General features: G+C 39.8%; 1 protein-coding gene across 2 annotated transcripts in view; it reads left to right on the forward strand.

The window, feature by feature from the left end:
• PAPSS1 (3'-phosphoadenosine 5'-phosphosulfate synthase 1) overlaps window positions 1-23,805 on the forward strand; it is a 113,318-nt gene that overhangs the window by 78,376 nt on the left and 11,137 nt on the right. For both annotated transcript variants that reach the window (XM_027543884.1, XM_027543885.1), the window contains exon 11: window positions 15,181-15,410. In XM_027543884.1, coding sequence (XP_027399685.1) covers window positions 15,181-15,410 — 230 coding nt within the window. The remainder of the gene's footprint in view (window positions 1-15,180; window positions 15,411-23,805) is intronic.

Here is a 23,805-nt window from a genome sequence, read left to right on the forward strand (position 1 = left end):
CCAAGTAATGTAACTATGGTCTGTACAGGAAAACTGAAGCTGGACAGTAATTAAAGCAGTAAAAATAGATTTTTATTCGGGGACTATTGCAACATGGGGAAAAGAGACCGAAACAGAGACCTGGGCTCAGTTGAATCCATCATGGTCAAGTGGAGATTTATAGCCAAGGAGCAGAGTGGTGGTCAGTGGCTGGAAAATTACTAGAAGGAAACATCAGAAACAACGGGTATGGGATGATTCTGGTTAAATGGACCTAGCAGGATCCTTGCTGAAGGCAGGACAGCCTGTTCACATACCACTTGGAGGTGGTAGGGATGAAGAATTTGATCATGTATTGAGGATGGAGGGGCTGTAGACTGACTTAGCAAGATTTTTGCCACAGTTGGTAGTATAAGCCCTACAAGGTGGATTCTGAAGGTCAGGGCATTGAGAGCTTGGAGGAACCTCATCAAAGTTAGGTCAAGGAGGGAATCTTGGTCATATCTTAAAACCAGCAAGATGTGCAAATGGACCTGAAACTCAAGCTTTTCTGACTCCAAAGTCTGTGTCTTCTTTTCATCAGGCTCCTTGCTGCCTGGAAGCCTGTCAGGGGCCATAGCAGTCGGTAGGAGGGCAAAGAGGTTAAAGATGCCCCGTGCCAACACAGAGCTCCCAGGCTTCCTAGAAGGGAATAAAGGCATATTAGAGCAGTTTCTGCATGTAAATCTCTGGGGTGTCAGTTACATGCTAAGAGCTGTGGCTCTTGTCAGAAAGCACTGCATCTGGTACCCAAGCAAAGGCAATTTTTAACTTCTGAACTTCTACAGAACAAACTTAAGAAATTCTGACAAATACCTCCATATTTTAAACTATTAAATATTTTAATGTTTATGACCTGGCAGGATTTAAACTGTTATATTGAGTGGCTTTTGAAAACTATCCATTTCTTTTTCTCAAGTGCCTCACTTGTGTGCTTGACTTATTTGGCTTATTCACAGCCTCAAATGAATTTTTTTATAGTTAAAAAAACACACACAACACTCATTTTTGTAGCTTTTCCAGTGACATCAGGACAAAGTTTGCCAGTAATGCTCATTTGCCAACTAATAATAATAAAATAAAAGCAATGACTCTTCCTTTAATCATTTTCTGTAGGTCATTTAGAAGGCATTGGTACCGGATTTGTTTCTCCAGCACAAATGCTTCTCAGAATGATGAGCAGCTGTTAGCCTATTTGGTTATCAACAGGATGTCCCTGATTTTCCAGTCTGTAAAAGATTTGATGGCTTGATTCCTAAATTCCATTTTAGGAATTGGGTAGGTGGGGGCAGGGCAGCATGTGGTGGGAGAGCTACTTCTCTAATGCTAAAAAATTGTCCCATCTCACTAAATGCTATAATCCATTTATATAAAGGACAAATAATGCTTTTTAAGATGTGTTACATGAACGTGCTGAAAGTAAGATATATCTTGGAATGTAGACATGTGCAGTAAGTTTTCTCTTGGTCTTTAAGGCATTTGAATGAAAATTACCGGTTGAATTCTGGAGAAAATGTATCATTATAAGCTGCCATGAAAGTTATTGGTGCAGTTAGTAAATGACTCCTTAGTAGCAACTGATTGTATTTAATTGAGCAAATGCCCTTAATCAGGGACAGTAGGAGCATTCTGCCACGTGATGCAGTATATTCGTTTAATTAGTCCAAGCTTTACACCGCTATCTGGAGCAGTAAATAGGAAGTCTATTAAGGTTTAAACCCTGTTCTTCCCCATAAACACTTCCAAGCCTTTAACAACTAAAGGGACAGCTCTTAGGATCTGAGCCTAAGTATAGGAGCCATAAACCCCCGAGTTTTAATTATAACCTTTGACTCTCTTTGAGCTCTTTGATCATTTTGTCTTCTGGTCATTTATTTTATTAATGTTTCTGGAATAGTGCAACACAGATTCACAATCTCTTATCTGAAGTACTTGGGGTCATGTATTACTTAATCCTGCTTATGGGCCTGGGGCATAAAACACATTTAGTATTTCTTAACAAAATGAATGCTTTTCCACATTAATTGGGATCAGCAAAGGCCACAGATAAACTTTGTCAGTTTTGATCAATTTTGCTAATGTTAGTTTTAAAAAATGGTTTTTGGATTTCAGATGGTTACCGTAAGATTATTGAACACATCCCTTTGGTAGTATGTACATGTATCACATCATCATGTTGAAAACTTTAAACCTACATAATGTTGTATGTCAGTTACATCTTGTTAAAGCTGGAAAAAAATGAAGTTCAGATTTTTGGATAGGGAATTGTGGATCTTTATCACAAAAACATTTAAAGTCTGTTGATTTATTTTAAAAATAACTTTGGGCTTCCCTGGTGGCACAGTGGTAAAGAATCCGCCTGCCAGTGCAGGAGTCATGGGTTGCATCCCTGGAGAAGGAAATGGCAACCCACTCCAGTATTCTTGCCTAGGAAATCCCATGGACAGGGGAGAGCCTGGCGGGCTACAGTCCACGAGATCGCTAAGAGTCAGGCAGTACTGAGCGATTGAGCAGCAGCAGCATCTTTATTTTATACACTTTTAGCTTATATGTATCTTGAAAAGTGAAATCACTAATTTAATTCAGAGACATTAGATTTTATAGGTGTTTCAGATGCTTTTCACAGGGAAGGAGGAATATACCCTGTTTTCCTCCTGACTTTGCCATAGACTTCCAGCTCAGAATCTGTTCTTGTCTGTTTCTTACTCTGGCAGCATCAAGATCAAATATTGTCTTTTAGTTTGGCCTTTCACTTTTCCCTGCAGTTGTAATCTATGCTGTTTCTTCCCTAAATGTAGCTTGTATTTTCTCTCCTGCTCTGAGTCCTATCTTGTAGGGCATGACAGTTAAGTAGCTCCACGTGAATTGGTATGCATGGACTTTGGCATTGGAGAGACCCAATGTCAAATACTCCTCTTAGTTATTCATTTTGCAACTTTGAGTGTATTATTGAAAGTTTTCTTATTTGTAAAATAGAAATATTGACTATCTTATTGATTTACTCTAAACATTAAATGGGAGAAGGCAATGGCACCCCACTCCAGTACTGTTGCCTGGAAAATCCCATGGATGGAGGAGCCTGGTAGGCTGCAGTCCATGGGGTCAAGAAGAGTCGGACACGACTGAGCGACTTCACTTTCACTTTCCATTTTCATGTTAGAGAAGGAAATGGCAACTCATTCCAGTGTTCTTGCCTGGAGAATCCCATGGACGGAGAAGCCTGGTAGGCTGCAGTCCATGGGGTCGCACAGAATCGGACACGACTGAAGCGACTTAATAGTAGTAAACATTAAATGAAATATTCATAAAACACTTTGTTTTCATGTTAGGAAGAACTTAATAACTAGCGCCTGTTTTTTCTTCACTCGCCCCTGTGAAGGATCTCATGAAATGTTTTCCAGTGACATCATGGTTGCCTTCCTGTGGTTCCTTAAAATAATAATCATTGAGGAGGTGGAGAGACAGAAAAGAGTCAAAGACTTTTGGCATTTACGAAAAACAAATTTTGGGGTCCCTGGGCTTGGGAAGCTGAAGCGGGAGGAGGACTGTGGATTTGCTGTCTCCCCCATGACCCTCTTTACACCTGCCAGTGGCCTGGGCTCAACCAGGGCAAAGTAATTTACAAGAATAAAACAGTTTGGTTGCTGATGGTTCTGAACAAATCCTTCTCTCACATTTGAGTTATGTTATTTTGAACCCTGAGACATCTGAGGTTTATCCTTGAAGAGAGAGGAAATCTTTGGGAAAGTCTGTATTTTACGAATCAGGCCTCAATTCTTAATGCTCAGAATGAAGGGTTTGGATTCCATAATCTAAACACTACTTTTCAACTCTTAAAATTGTGTGATGGGCATAATTATAAGGTATGTCTAATTCTCTTCTACAAGCTGGAGAATGGCATATGTAAGTAGATCTCATCATTTTCGCATTGCAAATCAGAACTACGACTCTTACGATGACTGAATAGTGTTCCATGTCTGTGCAGAGCTATGGGAATTGGTCGAAGCGCTTAGAACGCTTAGTTGTGCAGAGATTGGAAATGATAAGTACCTAGGATCTACATGGCGGTAAGGATAAACCTTGTCTTTATTTGCCTCTCTAGATTTTCCCAGTCAACTTGAAGAGATTAAAATCATTCTTGCCATTCAGAGATCAAGAGGCAGACCATTAAGATTTGGGAATTTCAAGAAAATAGGTTACTACTAAAGTGTTGTGATAATGTATAACCAAGATGTGCAGGAATTTTAACGTGAAATTCAAGAGATGAATGAAAATACGGATGTTTTTACCCAACAAAAGTAGTTAATTGGTTTGACTTTAAAGAATTTTTGTAGCATTAAGACAAGTACCTTTTTGACAATTTGGAAAAGAAAATTTGCATTACAAAAACAGCTTCCGTGTCTGAAGTTCTTTCACAAATCAGTTGAATATATGAATTTGGCTTTATGATGTGGTTACTTTAATAGACTTCATTATAGTTAAAGAAAATCTTGATGTGAAATGTATAAAGAAATAGGTGATTTAAGTAGGGACTTAAATAAATGTTCTGTTTGTTATCTTCAGTGTTTTTAATTAAACAAAATTGAAAATATTATATGCTTAATCTGCCAGGTTTCTAGGACAGTGGAATTTCTCCACCGTTGGGTAGGAAGAAGGTATAGGACTAGTGGTGTTATATGTTATGTGGTATAGTCCAGATTTATAACATTATGATGTAATATAATTTTAAATTTGAAAAATAATTTTTTTTTTCTCTCAGAAGCCACTGAAAATTAAATTTACCAAAATCTTTGGTAGCTTAAAGAGCGGAGGATACAGTATAGTACAGTTCAGTCGCTCAGTCGGGTCCAACTCTTTGCAACACCATGGACCACAACACGCCAGGCCTCCCTGTCCATCACCAACTCCCGGAGTTCACTCAAACTCATATCCATTGAGTCGGTGATGCCATCCAGCCATCTCATCCTCTGTCGTCCCCTTCTCCTCCTGCCCTCAATCTTTCCCAGCATTAGGGTCTTTTCAAAGGAGTCGGTTCTTCACATCAGGTGGCCAAAGTATTGCAGTTTCAGCTTCATCATCAGTCCCTCCAATGAATATTCAAGACTGATTTCCTTTAGGATGGACTGGTTGGATCTCCTTGCAGTCCAAGGGACTCTCAAGAGTCTTCTTCAACACCGCAGTTCGAAAACATCAATTCTTCAGCACTCAGCTTTCTTTATAGTCCAACTCTCACATCCACACATGACTACTGGAAAAACCATAGCCTTGACTAGGCGGACCTTTGTTGGCAAAGTAATGTCTCTGCTTTTTAATATGCTGACTTGGTTGGTCATAACTTTTCTTCCAAGGAGCAAGCATCTTTTAATTTCATGGCTGCAATCACCATCTGCAGTGATTTTGGAGCCCCCTAAAATAAAGTCTGTCACTGTTTCCACTGTTTCCCCATCTATCTGCCATGAAGTGATGGGACCAGATGCCATGATTTTAGTTTTCTGAATGATGAGCTTTAAGCCAACTTTTTCACTCTCCTCTTTCACTTTCATCAAGAGGCTCTTTAGTTCTTCTTTTTCTACCATAAGGGTGGTGTCATCTGCATATCTGAGATTATTGATATTTCTCCCAGCAATCTTGATTCCAGCTTGTGCTTCCTCCAGCCCAGGGTTTCTTATGATGTATTCTGCATATAACTTAAATAAGTAGAGTGACAATTTATAGCCTTGATGTACTCCTTTCCCTATTTGGAATCAGTCTCTTGTTCCATGTCCAGTTCTAACTGTTGCTTCCTGACCTGCATACAGATTTCTCAAGAGACAGGTCAGGTGGTCTGGTATTCCCATCTCTTGAAGAATTTTCCATGGGTTGTTGTGATCCACACAGTCAGGCTTTGGAATAGTCAATAAAGCAGAAATAGATGTTTTTCTGGAACTCTCTTGCTTTAATGGTGATCCAACGGATGTTGGCAATTTGATCTCTGGTTCCTCTGCCTTTTCTAAAACCAGCTTGAACACCTGGAAGTTCACGGTTCACGTATTGCTGAAGCCTGGCTTGGAGAATTTTGAGCATTACTTTACTAGTGTGTGAGATGAGTGCGATTGTGCAGTAGTTTGAGCATTCTTTGGCATTGCCTTTTTTTGGTATTGGAATGAAAACTGACCTTTTCCAGTCCTGTGGCCACTGCTGAGTTTTCAAATTTGCTGGCATATTGAGTGCAGCACTTTCACAGCATCATCTTTCAGGATTTGAAATAGCTCAACTGGAATTCCATCAGCTCCATTAGCTTTGTTGGTCATGATGGTTCCTAAGGCCCACTTGACTTCACATTCCAGGATGTCTGGCTCTAGGTGAGTGATCACACCATTGTAGGTATCTGGGTCATGAAGATCTTTTTTTGTACAGTTCTTCTTTGTATTCGTGCCACTTCTTCTTAATATCTTCTACTTCTGTTAGGTCCATACCATTTCTGTCCTTTATTGAGCCCATCTTTGCGTGACATGTTCCCTTGGTATCTCTAATTTTCTCGAAGGGAGCTCTAGTCTTTCCCATTCTATTTTTTCCTCTATTTCTTTGCACTGATCACTGAGGAAGGCTTTCTTATCTCTCCTTGTTATTCTTTGGAACTCTGCATTCAAATGGGTATATCTTTCTTTTTCTCCTTTACTTTTCGCTTCTGTTCTTTTCACAGCTATTTGTAAGGCCTCCTCAGACAACCATTTTGCTTTTTTTGCATTTCTTTTTCTTGGGGATGGTCTTGATCCCTGTCTCCTATACAATGTCATGAACTTCCATCTGTAGTTCTTCAGGCACTCTATCAGTTCTAATCCCTTGAATCTATTTCTCTCTTCCACTGTATAATTGTATAGGATTTGATTTAGGCCATACCTCAGTGGTCAAGTGGTTTTCCCTACTTTCTTCAATTTCAGTCTGAATTTGGGATTAAGGAGTTCATGATCTGAGCCACAGTCAGCTCCTGGTCTTATTTTTGCTGACTGCATAGAGATTTTCCATCTTTGGCTACAAAGAATATAATCTGATTTTGGTAGATGATAGGTAACTATTTTCTAATGGAGTCAGGGAGCAAATGAGACTTTTATGTTTATAAAAAGGGGCATGGATTAAACATCATATTGCAATGATTCAAGAACTATTCTAATTCTAAAGTGTTTACATTGTAAATATTCTGTGTATGGAGATAAGTAATTTTGGTTCCTATATGTCACTGATTTTTGGTTTGTTAGTTGCACAATATCTTAATCTGTGATGGATGGCAGGGAGAACCATAACAGGATTTGCATAGATCAATATTATTTGAGAACTGATTATAATTTGAATTGTGAATACTCCCCTTTTAGCACTATTGGGTAGCAAAACTTAATTCTTACTTGTATCGCTTACATTGTTGAAGTAAGTTATGTGGAGTCAAAAAAACATTAGCTGCAAAAATGTACTTGGGGAGGGATTTCTGAAACAAATACCGATTTTTTTCAATGACAATTGCTGGCTGTGAATTGTTATTATTCTCCCATCCTTTTGATTTGATTTGATTTACAATGTTGTGTTAGTTTCAGATTCTCTTCCATTATAGGTTTATTACCAGATAATGAATATAGTAACAATACAGAATATACTGCTATACAGAACATTCTTATTTATTTTATATATAGTCATGTCTGTCTGTTAATCCCATAGTCCTAATTTATTCCCCTCCCCTTTCCCCTTTGGTAACTATAACTTTGTTTTCTATGTCTGTGAGTCTGTTTCTATTTGGTAAGTAAGTTCATTTGTACCAGTATTTTAAGATTCCACAATCAGATCAGATCAGATCAGATCAGTCGCTCAGTCGTGTCTGACTCTTTGCGTCCCCATGAATCGCAGCACGCCAGGCCTCCCTGTCCATCACCAACTCCCAGAGTTCACTCAGACTCACGTCCATCGAGTCAGTGATGCCATCCAGCCATCTCATCCTCTGTCGTCCCCTTCTCCTCCTGCCCCCAATCCCTCCCAGCATCAGAGTCTTTCCCAATGAGTCAACTCTTCGCATGAGGTGGCCAAAGTACTGGAGTTTCAGCTTTAGCATCATTCCTTCCAAAGAAATCCCAGGGCTGATCTCCTTCAGAATGGACTGGTTGGATCTCCTTGCAGTCCAAGGGACTCTCAAGAGTCTTCTCCAACACCACAGTTCAAAAGCATCAATTCTTCGGCGCTCAGCCTTCTTCACAGTCCAACTCGCACATCCATACATGACCACAGGAAAACCCATAGCCTTGACTAGACGAACCTTTGTTGGCAAAGTAATGTCTCTGCTTTTGAATATGCTATCTAGGTTGGTCATAACTTTCCTTCCAAGGAGTAAGCGTCTTTTAATTTCATGGCTGCAGTCACTATCTGCAGGGATTTTGGAGCCCCCAAAAATAAAGTCTGCCACTGTTTCCACTGTTTCCCCATCTATTTCCCACGAAGTGGTGGGACCGGATGCCATAATCTTTGTTTTCTGAATGTTGAGCTTTAAGCCAACTTTTTCACTCTCCACTTTCACTTTCATCGAGAGGCTTTTGAGTTCCTGTTCACTTTCTGCCTTAAGAGTAGTGTCATCTGCATATCTGAGGTTATTGATATTTCTCCCGGCAATCTTGATTCCAGCTTGTGTTTCTTCCAGTCCAGCGTTTCTCATGATGTACTCTGCATAGAAGTTAAATAAACAGGGTGACAATATACAGACTTGACGAACTCCTTTTCCTATTTGGAACCAGTCTGTTGTTCCATGTCCAGTTCTAACAGTTGCTTCCTGACCTGCATACAGGTTTCTCAAGAGGCAGGTCAGGTGGTCTGGTATTCCCATCTCTTTCAGAATTTTCCACAGTGTATTGTGATGCACATAGTCAAAGGCTTTGGACTAGTCAATAAAGCAGAAATAGATGCTTTTCTGGAACTCTCTTGCTTTTTCCATGATCCAGTGGGTGTTGGCAATTTGATCTCTGGTTCCTCTGCCTTTTGTAAGACCAGCTTGAACATCAGGAAGTTACTAGAGATCAGTGGAGAAATAACTCCAGAAAGAATGAAGGGATGCAGCCAAAGATTCCACAATAGGTGATATCTTTTAAATGTCTTTCTCCGATTCACTTCAGTTAGTATGATAATCTCTGGATACATTCATGTTGTTGTAAATGTCAGGATTTCATTCTTTCTTGTGGCTGAGTAGTATTCCATTGCATAAATATAGCTGTTGAGCTAAGAAGGCAGAGATTGGGTTTCAGGGCTGCTGAAGCAACGAGACTTGCAGCACAGAACTAAGGCAGGGCTTCCCTGGTGGCTCAGTTAGTAACGAATCTGCCTGCATGCGGGAGACCTGGGTTCAATCTCTGGGTCAGGAAGATCCCCGGGGAAGGAAATGGCTGCCCACTCCAGTATTTTTTCCTGGAGAATTCCATGGGGATTCCATAGAGGAGCCTGGTGGGCTACAGTCCATGGGGTCACAAAGGGTCGGACACAACTGAGTGACTAATGCTTTCACTTTCAGGACAAGAGAAGATGTGAGGGTGTTCCCCAGGGTTCCTTGGCCTGCTTTTGTGCAGGGCAAGACTCTGAGGCCTGGTAGAGAGTAGCTACAATAAGTTTGAGAGTGGATGGAAGGTACTAGAGGTTATTCATTGTTGAAAGATGACATTGCAGCCTAGCTAAAGTGGAGAAATCTTGTTAACATCTTAGATATGCAACTAAGACACCAGAAACAAATGCTTTTGGAAAATAGGCCACATTGTCCAGAAAGCGTGTTATCAATTTGTTTACAGTCAGTAAGTGGGAAATCACACAGAATTGGACAGGGGAAGTTTAAAGAATTGTTAAACTTTAATAGCTGCTGCTGCTAAGTCATTTCAGTCGTGTCTGTCTCTGTGCGACCCCATAGACGGCAGCCCACCAGGTTCCGCTGTCCCTGGGGTTCTCCAGGCAAGAACACTGGAGTGGGGTGCCATTGCCTTCTCTGAACTTTAATAGAGAAGTAACTAAAAAATGCAGAGTGAACTCTGAAGGGTACCCTAGGGCTGAGGGAGATTACCAAAGGAAGGGTAGAATTGGAAAAGGGATCCTCTCCCCAAGGCTGGGCTTCAGATCTCATTGGAAAAGGTATGGTTTCTTCCCACTGGATGGTGAAATTGAGTGGACTCTCTGGACCACACTGGTTCATAACAGTGTGCCAGATGCCAGATAACAGGAAACAACCCTCTTTCTGGTTCACAGGCTGCTGCTGCTGCTGCTAAGTTGCTTCAGTGTGTCCGACTCTGTGCGACTCCATAGACAGCAGCCCACCAGGCTCTGCTGCCCCTGGGATTCTCCAGGCAAGAACACTGGAGTGGGTTGCCATTTCCTTCTCCAATGCATGAAAGTAAAAAGTCAAAGTGAAGTCACTCAGTCGTGTCCAACTCTTAGCGACCCCATGGACTGCAGCCGACCAGGCTCCTCCATCCATGGGACTTTCCAGGCAAGAGTACAGGAGTGGGGTGCCATTGCCTTCTCCAGGTTCACAGGCTAGCTGAGGCTAAAGACTGGTGAGCTCAGTGGGGGTCACAGCATTCATTGGGAGCTGGCTTGCTGCCAGATTGGTGCACACTGTGAGATACCCATGTAGCAATTAATGCAGGAAGCAACTCTCTGAGGCACAGTCTAGCACAGCGGGATACGTGAGTAAGCAGAGGGAGTCAGGAAGCTGCTAGTGGGAGGCTTGGAGTGCACTGGTGTTTGCATTAGGAGGACTGTAGCGAGGTGATCACTGGACTCAGGCTAGGGCTTTGAGGTTGTCGAAGGAGTGTGCACTTTGGGTTTGCTGCTGGACCCCTGTGCCACCAAATGGCCCCATATTCAGGTACCGCTACACATCCTTCCTCCTGCAGTGTCCCTCTAATGCCCTCTGCTGATTTAACATTGTGCTCACTGTGAAGGAGAAATGCCTAGTTTTCAATCCATTTTCTCAGCAAATACTAAGGGTGAATTTGGAGTTGAAAGGCAGTAGGTTGGTAATTGGTCCAAAAAACTGGACTGAACCTGCCCAATAGAGCTTAAAATTGAGCCTCAAAAAGATAAGAAGACGTGCCAGTAAATTACCTGCCTGCTGGAATCAGGCTCTTAACATTCTAAACGAGAACAGCATTATTCAGGGTCCTTAACACAAATCATTCACAAGTCCAGCATACAACAAATTATTGGAAATAAGCAAGGAACTGTGATTTATAATCCAGAATAAAAACTTTCACTAGAAGCGTACCTTTAGATGATGCTGATGTTGGAATTAACAAATAAGACCATTGAAGCTTCTTAAACAAAAATATTGTCTTTGGATGGGGAATCTCAGAAAAGTGGAAGCTGAAAAAAATCAAGTGGAAAACTAAGGGCTAAAAAAGTATAGTATCTGAAACAGAAATGTTTATTGGATAAACTTAAAAGCTGACTAGAGTTGGCAGAAGAAAAAGGTCAGTGAGTTTTTTAAAACTCTGTAGGAATTTTTTGAAAAAGGAAAATAAATGGGAGAAAACAAGCAGAGCCTCAGTAACTTGTGGACAATCTCAAGCCATCTAACATATGTATGAATGAAGTTCTGAAAGAGAGAGAGAGAATGTGGCACAAAAACTTTTTGGAAAAAAAAAAAGTGGTTGTAAGTTTTCTGCAATTGGTGGAAAACATCAGCCTACAAATTCAAGAAGCCCAGTAAATATAAGAAAGGATAAACCCAGAGAAAACCACAGTTAGGTACATAGTAGCCAACCTGCTGAAAATTTATGATAGAGAGGAACCTTAAAAGCAGAGAGATGGGGAGAGGAAGAGGGAACAGTAGGGGAGTAATGAGAGTGATGGCTGGCTTCTCAAGCGCATTATGAGCTAGAAGCAATGGAGTAGCATTTTCAAGAGAGAAAAAAAGTAGAAACATGTCTAGTAATCTAGAATTCTATAGTCAAGCAAAAATAAAGGTGAAGGGAAGACATTTCAGGTAAGTGAAAGTTGAGAGTTTTATTAATGGGGAAAAAAAGTTTTTCAGGAATCCTCTAGACAGCTTCCCAAGAGATTGTTATTTGCGCAGGCACCCATGCTATATTGCTGGGAAAGCAAGGACGTAGCATTTTCATCCTTTAGGGGGAGGTTTCTGTCACTAAGGAATAGGGAGCTCAGAGAGAAATCAGTTGTTGTGGAGGCAACGAGCAGTGTTTGCCACATGTGAATTAAATTACTCTTATAATCAGAAAAAAATGACAAAGCTGTTTGTTCTTTGCTACACAGATGAAAGTAAAGCAGAAAATAAGTCCTTTGTTGTTAGGTTGGCCATTTACAGATTCTTATAGGGGTTCATAGAAAACTTTTAGGCATCATCATGTAGTCCTTCAGTATGGATTCAGTTTCCTGATAATTATGCTAGCCAATGGCATAAAAAGATAAGGAATACATCCTGACCTCAGTCTGCCGGATAGACAGACAGTTCTTTCTGGGTTTTAACAACCATCTTCTGGGCAGCATGTCATCTTCTTCAGAGAGGAAAGGAGTTTTCTTTAGAAATTCTGGTCAGGAAGCAATTAATTCAACTGTGATGGTCAGGAAATACTTCACAGAGTAATAGTAATAGTGGCAGTAATAACCACTTTCCTTTATTGAAGGCCAGGTAGTATCCTGAGTACTTTCAAAACTTCCAACAATCTTATGCATTACGTGTTATCATTCTCATTTTTATAAATTAGGAAACTGAGGCTTGTGTAAAGAAGTTGCTTAAGATCCTTCTATCAGTGAGGGGCAAAGCTAGGATTCAAATCTAGGACAGCCTGACTTGAAAGCCTACGTTCCTAACCAGATACCAGTGGCCATGGCTGACTTGCATTCACTTCATTAAAACATATTACCTGTTCAGTAGGTTATAAGTTGACTCACACTAGGCTTTCTTGGAAGAATGACATTTGATTTGCTTACTCATGGCTGTTAAAAATCATAAAGTTTTCTCATAAGGGAACCATTCATTAAAATATACATTGAAACCATTTAGGTTGCCTGCAGGGGAAAGCTGACTCCATGTTTGTTGTGTTTACATGTAATTTACTCATATACCTTCTAAAAGAAGTCAGAGAAGCAATTACATTTTCTGACAGTTTTATAAGGCAGACTTATAACTGGCCCATGTCACCAATATGCTTTTGAAATATATTCCTGGCTTATTGACCAGTTGGCACTTGAATGATTTAAGCATCCAGACGTAAATATATAATGAGCAAAGTAAGTTCACCTAAGTTCAGAAAACTTAGACTGCCCTTTTAATTTAACTCTGTAAGCAGTAGCTACTTTTCATGAGGCAGAAAAGATTTTACATTTAAGTGGAGTTGCAGAGTACTTAATTGATGATTTGATGCTGACTGACCCCTTGATACAAATTGAGTCTGAACAAGTGGAATTCTTCTGTGTGTCTGCTGCGAAGGGGCAGAGGGAAATGAGCAGATATTTCATGAAGAGCTGAATCTGGGGTGAATGGAGGAAGGGGTGGTGTATGTGGAGAACAAAGGTCGTGTGGCTTCATGCTTTGCCATCTGGTGCATACAGAACTACTGCAGCTCACTGCAAGCAGAAGTAACACTGTAGTGGAAAAAGAGGTAGTTACAGGGCCTTAGGTCCTTTCTCTTCAGCTGGCTCATGAGGAAAGCAAACTAGGCTAGTGCTCAAGAGGCTTTGTAATGATCCACATCTGCAAGTGGCACACATCACTTTGGCTTTCATTTCTTTGGTCAGAACTCAGTGGTGGGGAGACTGAGAATTGTATTAAACTGTGTGTTTAGGAAGAAAGACAGTACAAGGTATATAGAAACAAAGGTCTATGGAAAACTAAGCAAGCAGAAAACGAATTAAGGCAATTATTAACTCTAGGAAAAACAGTTGTACAAGGAGAGGAGTAAAATAAAGATGATAACAGCCAACATTTATTGTGTACTTACTCTGCTCCAGGTACTATTCTAAGTCCTCAGTTTTTTCATATGTTAATTTTATTAAAAATTATATCCAGTAAATACAATTGTAATCCCCATTTTACAGATAAATGGTTACTTCACCAAAGTATTGATACCACAGTGTTTATTGAATAAATGGGATAGGGAATGAAGACAGTGGAGTAAGAGCCAAATATCTTCTTTTATAGTAGTAAATAATCATGTGGAAATTATGCCTATATTACAATTTTGAACATGACCAATTTGAACTATGCAGGTCCACTTTTATGCAGGTTTTTATCCAGTAAATATGTACAGTACTGCATGATTTGTGCTTGATTGAATCCATGGATGTAGAACCTTGAATACGGTGGGCTGACTATGGGACTTGAGCATCCACAGATATGGAGGGATGACAGTATATAATATCTAAAATTAACAGTCAGGTTACAACTGTATACATGTACTGTTTAGAAATATAGAGGTAAATATCAGTAGAAACAACTAGAAAAGTTGAAAATCCTCAGGGTGGCCTATTCAAATATAGGGTATGGGGTTGCCTTCACACTCCTGGACTTTCTGAACTATGTTGATATAAAAATAAAGTACTTGGTAGAAGAGAGGCTATCAAGAGAGATGAAATGATATGCAGTGGCCATCATTTATGTCACTGTTCACATAGAACTGAGATGGTTTTGTAAATCACTAAATAATGGAGCCGTACACTGACAGGGAACGAAGACCAAGTGTGTGGACCTGGGTTTGTCCTACGCTCTGTTGGCCGAGTCACTTAACCTTTGAGGATTCACTTCCTTCCTGTTTTAATGAGAATGATGCTCTCTTCCAGTTACTTTAACTTCTACATTTCTATAGTTCTAGGTGTTAGACCAAGTAATTTTTGTTTTTACACAGTGAGTCAATGTGACGGTATAGGCTACAGAGCTACCTTTGAAAGCAGCTGGCTGTTAAGTCACAGCCAACACCTTGTCTTATGCTTCCCAGATCCATATACATATATACTTGTAGATTTTTTTGGAAGGGGAGGGCTTGCCAGGTGTTTTTTTTTTTTTTTTCCTGGCTTCCCGAGATGATTTTAATTTGTTGAGATTTCCTGCTAATAGATACTGATTATATAGGAAGTATATACATTTATTATCCACTTACTACTTCTAAGTGCTGGTCATGAAATCGTGGTTGTCTAATGTGACCATTTCTGTTCTAGGTCCAGTGGCATTGCAGAGCACGGATGGTTGCGGGAGCCAACTTCTACATTGTTGGCCGAGACCCTGCTGGCATGCCCCATCCAGAAACAGGGAAGGATCTTTATGAGCCGACTCATGGCGCCAAAGTGCTGACCATGGCCCCGGGCCTGATCACCTTGGAGATCGTTCCCTTTCGAGTTGCCGCTTATAACAAGAAAAAGAAGCGGATGGACTACTATGACTCTGAGCAGTAAGTTTTACATTCTCTGCATAAATCTGTGAAACACCTTGTGTTCTAAGCTGCTCCTAGGGTTTTAATGTACTGCCTTATCTTTACAACAGCTGACCAGTGGCAGGCTTTGTTGTACCAGTTTCAGAGACGGGCAAACCAAAGAAACTAATTTTTCAATACTTTAGAAGTAGAAATAAAAATTGAGTCTAGTTTCATGGTTCATGATCTTAGGAATTTTCTTGGGAAGTGTTAAGGCAGTGATGACATTTCTGTCTGTCTTATAGAAGTAGTCCAAGTACTCAGCGATGATTTTGCTAGTAAGTGCAAGGGATCCAAGTAATAAGAGAGTTTGACTAATATTTGTGCAGTCATTGTGTGACAGGCACTCTCCTAATTGCATTATAGGTATTAAGTTAATACTTGTAATTAATGCCCTATACTAATCCTGTGAAGTAGGTACAGTTATCCCCATTTTGTAGATTGGTAGTAAGCTGAGGCATACAAAGTTCAAATACTCTTGTACTGTCACAGATCCAGTGAATGGCAGCTCACTGGGTATGCTGACCACTGAGAGTGCAACTTCATTCTTCAAAGATCTTAGAAGGAGCAAAAAATGAACAACCTTTTCATGCAAATTATTGGTAATATTGAGCATGTATCTATCTTCTGTTGACTGGCAACATTTTATTATGACCAACCTAGATAGCATATTCAAAAACAGAGACATTACTTTGCCCACAAAGGTTCGTCTAGTCAAGGCTATGGTTTTTCCTGTGGTCATGTATGGATGTGAGAGTTGGACTGTGAAGAAGGCTGAGTGCCGAAAAATAGACGCTTTTGAACTGTGGTGTTGGAGAAGACTCTTGAGAGTCCCTTGGACTGCAAGGAGATCCAACCAGTCCATTCTGAAGGAGATCAGCCCTGGGATTTCTTTGGAAGGAATGAGGCTAAAGTTGAAACTCCAGTACTTTGGCCACCTCATGCGAAGAGTTGACTCATTGGAAAAGACTCTGATGCTGGGAAGGATTGGGGGCAGGAGGAGAAGGGGACAACAGAGGATGAGATGGCTGGATGGCATCACCAACTCGATGGATGTGAGTCTGAGTGAACTCCGGGAGTTGGTGATAGACAGGGAGGCCTGGTGTGCTGCAATTCATGGGGTCGCAAAGAGTCGGACACGACTGAGCGACTGATCTGATCTGATCTGATCTATAGGTAATATCCATACCTCGAGATACTGTGGGTTCAGTTCCAAACCACTGAAATTAAAGTGAGTAATCCCAATAAAGCAAGTCACATAAAATTTTTTTGTTTCCTAGTACAAATAAAAGTTATGTCTACATATAGTATAGTATATTAAGCACACAGTAACAGTATTTCTAAAAAAGCAATTTACATACCTTAATTTAAAAAACTTTATTGCTTAAAAATGTTAACCATCCTCTGAGCCTTCAGTGAGTTGTGATGTTTTCACCGGTGGAGGGTCTTGCCTACATGTTGATGGCTGCTGACTGATTAGGGTGGTGGTTGCTGAAGTTTGGGCTGTGGTAGTATCTTAAAATAAGACAACAGTGAAGTTTGCCACATCCATCAACTGTTTCACTAATGAGCTCTCTGTAACATACAATCCTGTTTAATAGAGCTTCTTTCAAAATTGGACTCAGTCCTCGCAAACCCTGCTGCTGTTTTATCAGCTAAAGTTTATGTAATATTCTAAATTCTTTGTTGTCATTTAAAAATCTACAGCATCTTACCAGGAGTAGATTCCATCTCAAGTAACCACTTTCTTTGCTTATTAGAAGCAAGTCTTTAGCCATTTAAGTTTTATTGTGAGATTGCAGCAATTCAGTCACATCTTCAGACTCCACTTCTAATTCTAGTTCTCTTACTGTTTCTACCACATCTGCAATTCTTTCCTCCACTGAAGCTTCAAACCCCTCAGGTCACCCATGACATTTGGAATTAGCTTCTTCCAAACTCCTGTGAATGCTGTTATTTTGACCTCTCCCCAGGAATCCCAGATATTCTTAACGGCATCTAGAATGGTGAATCCTTTTTTAGAAGGTTTTCAATTGACTTTGCCCAGATCCATCAGAGGAATCAGTGTCTGTGGCAACTACAGCTTTATAAAATGTATTTCTTAAATAAGAAGACTTGAAAGTGGAAATTAGTCCTTTATCCACAACGTTGGCCGGCGTGAAAGTAACATTAATCTCATTGCACACCTCCATCAGAGCTCTTGGGTGACCAGGCGCATTGTCAATGAGCAGTGTCAGTATTTTGAAAAGAATCTTTTTTTCTGAGCAAAAATTCTTAACATTGGGCTTAAGATACTCTGTAAAACCATGTTGTAAACAGATGTGCTGTTGTTCAGACTTTGTTGTCCCATTTATACAGCAGAGGCAGAGTAGATTTAGCATTGTTCTTAAAGACACTAGGATTTTTGGAATGGTCAATGAACATTGGCTTCAACATAAAGTCATCAGCTGCAGTAACCTCTAACAAGAGTCAGCCTGTCCTTTGACGCTTTGAAGCTAGACATTGACTTCTCCTCTCTAGCTATGAATGACATCATCTAGATGGCATCGTCTTCCAATAGAAGGCTATTTCACCTACATGGAAAATCTGTTGTTTAGTGTGAAAGTGTTAGTTGCTCAGTTGCGTCTGACTCTTTGTGACTCCGTGGACTGTAGCACAGCAGGCTCCTCTGTGGAATTCTGCAGGCAAGAATACTGCAGTGTGCTTGCCATTCCCTTCTTCAGGGGCTCTCCACGGACTGAACCCAGGTCTCCTGTGTTGCAGGCAGATTCTTTGCCATCTAAGCCACCAGGGAAGTCCATTGTTTAGTGTAGCCACCTTCATTAATGATCTCAGCTAGATCTTCTGGATAACTTGCTGCAGCTTCTATATCAGCACTTGCTTCTTCACCTTGTACTTTTATGTTATGGAGATGGCTTCTTTCCTTAAACCTTATGAACCAACCTCTGCAGGCTTCAGACTTTTCTTTTTAAACTTCCTCACCTCTCTTAGTCTTCACAGAATTGAAGAGAGTTGGGGCCTTGCTCTGAATTAGGCTTTGGCTGAAAGGATTATTATAGGTGGTTTGATCATCTATCCAGACCACTAATACTTTCTCCATATGAGCAATAAGGCTTGTTTGGCTTGCTTGTCCTTCATGTGTTCATGGAGTAACACTTTTAATTTGCTGCAATAACTTTTTCTTTGCATTCACAACTTGGCTGCTTAGCATGAGAGGCCTAGCCCATCTCAATTTTCAACATGCCTTCCTCACTAATAAGCATAATCATTTCTAGCTTTTGATTTAAAGTGAGACGTGCACTTTTGACTCGAAAACTTAGAGGGCATTGTAGATTATTAATTGACCTGGTTTCAATATTGTTGTGTCTCAGGGAATAGCGAGGCCTGAGGAGAGGGAGAGAGATGGGGGAACTGCTAGTTAGTGGAGCAGTCAGAGCACATACATTTAGTAAGTTCACCATCATTATATGGGCATGGTTCATGGGGCTCTAAAACAATTACAGTAACCTCCAAGATCACAGATCACCGATACAATAATAATAATGAAAATGTGTGTGTGTGTGTGTATGTTAGTCGCTCAGTTGTGTCCAACTCTTTGTGACCCCGTGGACTGTAGCTGTCCAGGCTCTTCTGTCCATGGGATTCTCCAGGCAAGAATACTGGAGTGGGTTGCCATTTCCTTCTCCGATTTTAAGAAATAGGTAATCCAAAAAGGAAGAACCAATTGCAAAATACAGGACTTTAAGAAAAATAATAAACATTAAATATTTCATAGAATTTTGAGATGGAATAGACCTTAGATATCCTTTAGACAAGACATTAGTTATATCAATAGAGAAACTGAACAACTTCAGCAAAGGTTGCATTAAAGGTTGCATTAATTAAGTCTTCTTCTCAACTAAACACCATTTCTCTAGCCCTCTATTTTTCTTATTATTTATTTAGATCCCAATTAGAAAATTTTAAATTTATTTTTATTTTAACATCTTGTTTAATTTCATCTAAAGACTTTTCAGGTCTTTTAATTGCTGATTCTGTCATCCTCGCTATATGCTAATTAAATTTTTAGATAACATGACTTTCAAGGTTATTATTCAAGTCATTATAATAGAATTATTAAACTAGACTTCATAGAGGACAGAATTCACTAGAAACCTTATGATGTACAATCTAGCTTCCATTAGACATAGTATTATTCAATTAAATACAAATCCTCAAAATTATGTTAGTCCCCAGCTCCCATTTTTATCATGTCTACAAAGATGATGTAGTTTGCTAGGTTGAGTCTCTGATTTGGGGGAGTCGTACAGTGATAGATTAAATATTTTTTTAAATTATTGTTATTGTAGGATTGGATTCTTTAAGCTTGGGAAACAAAATTGCTGAATGTGTCTAGGGATTACTCTCTTATGCTCTCTTCCTTGATTTTAATTCTGTTCCCAGTGTGGATCCCACACATGCAGATCAAGGCTCTTTTCTGTCCTCCCTCTCTTCGTTCTGCCAAAATGATGTTTTTTTCCTTCCAAGATTTTTGCTACTTTCCCTTTACTGACCAGTTTCTTTCTGTTCAGAATTAGATCTAGAACAGTTTCCCCTAGAAATGTCTCTGTTTTGTTATGCTAGAGTCAGAATAGCAAAAGAGCACAGACTTTGAAGCCCAAGCGAATGGAGTCACATTCTTGCCCCACCGCCCCTGCAGCTGTGTGACCGCGGGTGAACCACTGTCCTCCTCCTGCCCTGCTTCCCTCAGCTTCAGAATGGGGTGTAGTGATCATGCTGTGTGTATCTTCATAGAGTGGTTGAGGACTAGATCAGCTCCTATGTGTCATTTGCAAACAGTGTTAACTGGAACCTAGTAAGTACTAGAAATGTGTACATTGTTATCATATATATAATATATATAATGAAAAAGTATGAACAATTGTGAGGATTATCAAAATGTGCCACGTGGACACAAAAGGAGCAAACACTGTTGGAAAAATGGTGCCAGTAGACTTTTTCAAGGCAGGGTTGCCATAGACCTTCAATTTGTGAAAGACACAGTAAAGTGAAGTGCAGTAAATGGGGGAAGCCTGTAGGCGGTACACCCTGTAAGTTTAGAGTGGCCGTGTGAGGCTCTAGAAGCAGAAGTTACGAATGCTAGCCCATGCTTGCCGAGTGACTTGAGATTCCTGTGTCATCTCTGGCCTTGTTTCTTTATCTCCAGAAGGGTGGCAGTGGATGAACTGATTTTCTTCTAGCTCAACGTTTGTAGTTCTTTCCAGAATCTGTAGCTCCTAGCTATTTTCCGTTAGTAGGAGCTTCGTGTTTTGTTGATTAATACTTATTTCATGCAAATTGCACCTGCTTATTTAGTACTCTTGCTTTGTTAGTATTAATTACACTTCAGGGTGAGCAAGAGGTTGCCTCTTAGTTGCTGTGAGGATTGGTTCCAGGACCCTTGCACAGATACCAAAGCATTCAGATGCTCCAGTCTCTTATATAAAATGGTGTAGTATTTGTATATGGCTTACACACATCCTCCTGTGTACTTTAAATTACCTCGGAGAAGGCAGTGGCAACCCACTCCAGTACTCTTGCCTGGAAAATCCCATGGACGGAGGAGCCTGGTAGGCTGCAGTCCATGGGGTCGCGAAGAGTCAGACACGACTGAGCGACTTCACTTTCACTTTTCACTTTCATGCATTGGAGAAGGAAATGGCAGCCCACTCCAGTGTTCTTGCCTGGAGAATCCCAGGGACGGCGGAGCCTGGTGGGCTGCCGTCTATGGGGTCGCACAGAGTCGGACACGACTGAAGCGACTTAGCAGCAGTAGCAGAGTATTTGTAATACCTAATACAATATAAATGCTATGTAAATACAATATAAATGCTACGTAAATTATATATATTGTTGCCTGCCCATGATCAATTCAAGTTTTATTTTTTGACTTTTTGTGTTTTTTCAGTGTCAGTTGTTATTTATCTTCTTTCATTTTTTGTTTATTTGGATCCTTTCTCCTTTCCTCTTGATGAGCTTGGCCAGAGGTTTATTGATTTTGTTTACCCTTTCAGAAAACCCACTCTTGATTTTACAGGTTTACATTTTGGGACTTTCTAGAATTATCTTCTTGCCCCCTGAATGTTTTCAGTCAGAGGTTGTTTGTATCCTTGGATGTAGAAACCATGGGTTTGGAGGGCCAGCTCTCTTTTTAAATTTTTGTTTTCTCAGTTCATGGGTGCTGATTGAAACTGAAGTCTTACAACTTCTCATCTGAGAGAACTCATCCTTTTTTCCATGATACTTTACTGTTGACTCTGCGTTCAGGAATAATGCTGATCCTAACCTCATGTCCTCATTTAATGTGGCCTGTTTTGTAATGGTTCAGACAAGAAGGAAAAAGAAATTAAAAAAAAAATCATTTTGTTTCTGAAAGACATAAATTCTGATGTCATTTAATAAAATAAGTTACCTGCAAAATTAAATACTATTGATAACAGTGGAACTTGAGGGATTTGTTGGCTTCTCGTTTAATGACAAATAATTCTGGAGAAAATGCACAATCTTAGATGAAAGCAGACTTTTCTGAGCAGTGGACTCTAGAAGAACACAGGAAAACCCCATGAGTCAGTGAACAGAAAAGGCTTATTGTGTAACTGATTTGGGGAATTGTGAAAGCACTCCTGACTGTGCTCAACGGCCCTGGTGTGGAATTCAAGGCAAGACCCCCTCTAGACCATTATTTTCTTTTTATGTATTTTAATTGGAGGATAATTACAACATGTTGATTTTTTTTTTTTTTTTTTTTGCCATACATCAACATGAATCGGCCACAGGTATACATGTGTCTCCCTCATCCTTAACCTCCCCTCCCACATCCTTCCCCACCCTACCCCTCTGGGTTGTTCCAGAGCATGAGCTTTGGGTGCTCTGCTAGACCGTTATTTTCTGAAGATCTGAGTTGTGGCCCAGGTCATAGTATACTGCAGAACCTCACCGTGAGAAGAATTTACAATAAACCAGAAATGTACCATTTTTACCCTTGTACAAAATGAGGGTTTGCCAATACCTGGAAATCGTTCTAAATCATGGCGTGTTTTGTTTTGGCTTAAAAACAATTAAAATAAATAAATTTATATTAAAAATAGCTGTATGTGTCTCTGTGTGTATTTAAATACGTATATGTATGCATATGTATATATACTTATATACATACATACACACATACTACAGTTTCACTGTCTGAAAAAAAGTGCAGCTATAAAAGCAATGTGATGAGTTTTAAAGGGTCTTCTACCAAAGAGATGCCTTAGAAGGTTAAGGAAAATTTTTTTAAAGAAAAAGCAATTAGAGTAAACTTTGAACTACGTTACTGTATAGGTAATTGAAGTGAAAATATAAATTAAATATTAAGGAAAACCAAAAAGCTTCAAATATATCCTTTTGTGGTTCAAAACATGTAGGGTCACCATCAGAGATTTTAATTTTCTTAGTCTGGAGAGGATTACCTACTGGCAATTCTTTTGAAAGCTCCTCCTGCCACTGAGAATCCCCACTGAGGGTAGGCTTGGTTTCCTACAGATAGATAGAATGAATAGTGCCAGGGGTGGAATGCTGGGCAGGGCAACCCTTCACTTCTCACCCAGCATGCAATTTATTTGTGTGGTTTATGTACAAATGTTATGAGTGAAACCTTGTTCTGAAAGTAACAGTTAGTCACTTACAGAATAAGAGGTGAGAAGTAGAATTGTTCTGCAGGTGGCCGGTTACTTAAAACTTAGATGAGTTTGCATTTTGATGAGTTAAGGAAGCAAAGCTAGAGCTGAGCTTTTACACTTCTTGTGCGGATGTGTTTTGTTACTGTGGTTTCCTTGCATGATCAGTTGATTTAATCACACGCAGGACCATAGAGTCCATCTGTATGTAGTTGAATGATGTGCTGGGAAGCCCTTGATAACTTTAATGTTGTGTTAAGTCTGTGTAATATTGCTTTAAGTCTCTCTTTTAATCATTCAAAAGCTAAATAATTACATCAGTTCTCATAAGAATTTCCAGTGATGAATTCTATATTAGTTGCATGACTGGCTCATTTTCTTGGAATTTTTTTTGAGTTACTAAATCTAATAAATTGTAACTTGGGAAGCTTTAAAACTGCCTTAGTTTTCTAATTTTTTATATTCCTGTTCAAGCGTAATTAAGTTGATGGGAATATGTTGGAAAGTGATTAAAATTTTGTGGAAAGGCGATAGTCTTTGATGTAGTGAGAAAACACAGTTATTAATTATGCACATATGAGGTTATCTTATGTTTGATTAATGGATGTTATTCAATGCCAACTTTTATGTAAGTAATGATTTTATAGCTTTGATTTGACTAAATACCAGTGTAAAACAAG

This window comes from Bos indicus x Bos taurus, chromosome 6, assembly GCF_003369695.1.
Source record: "Bos indicus x Bos taurus breed Angus x Brahman F1 hybrid chromosome 6, Bos_hybrid_MaternalHap_v2.0, whole genome shotgun sequence".
NCBI lineage: Eukaryota > Metazoa > Chordata > Mammalia > Artiodactyla > Bovidae > Bos > Bos indicus x Bos taurus.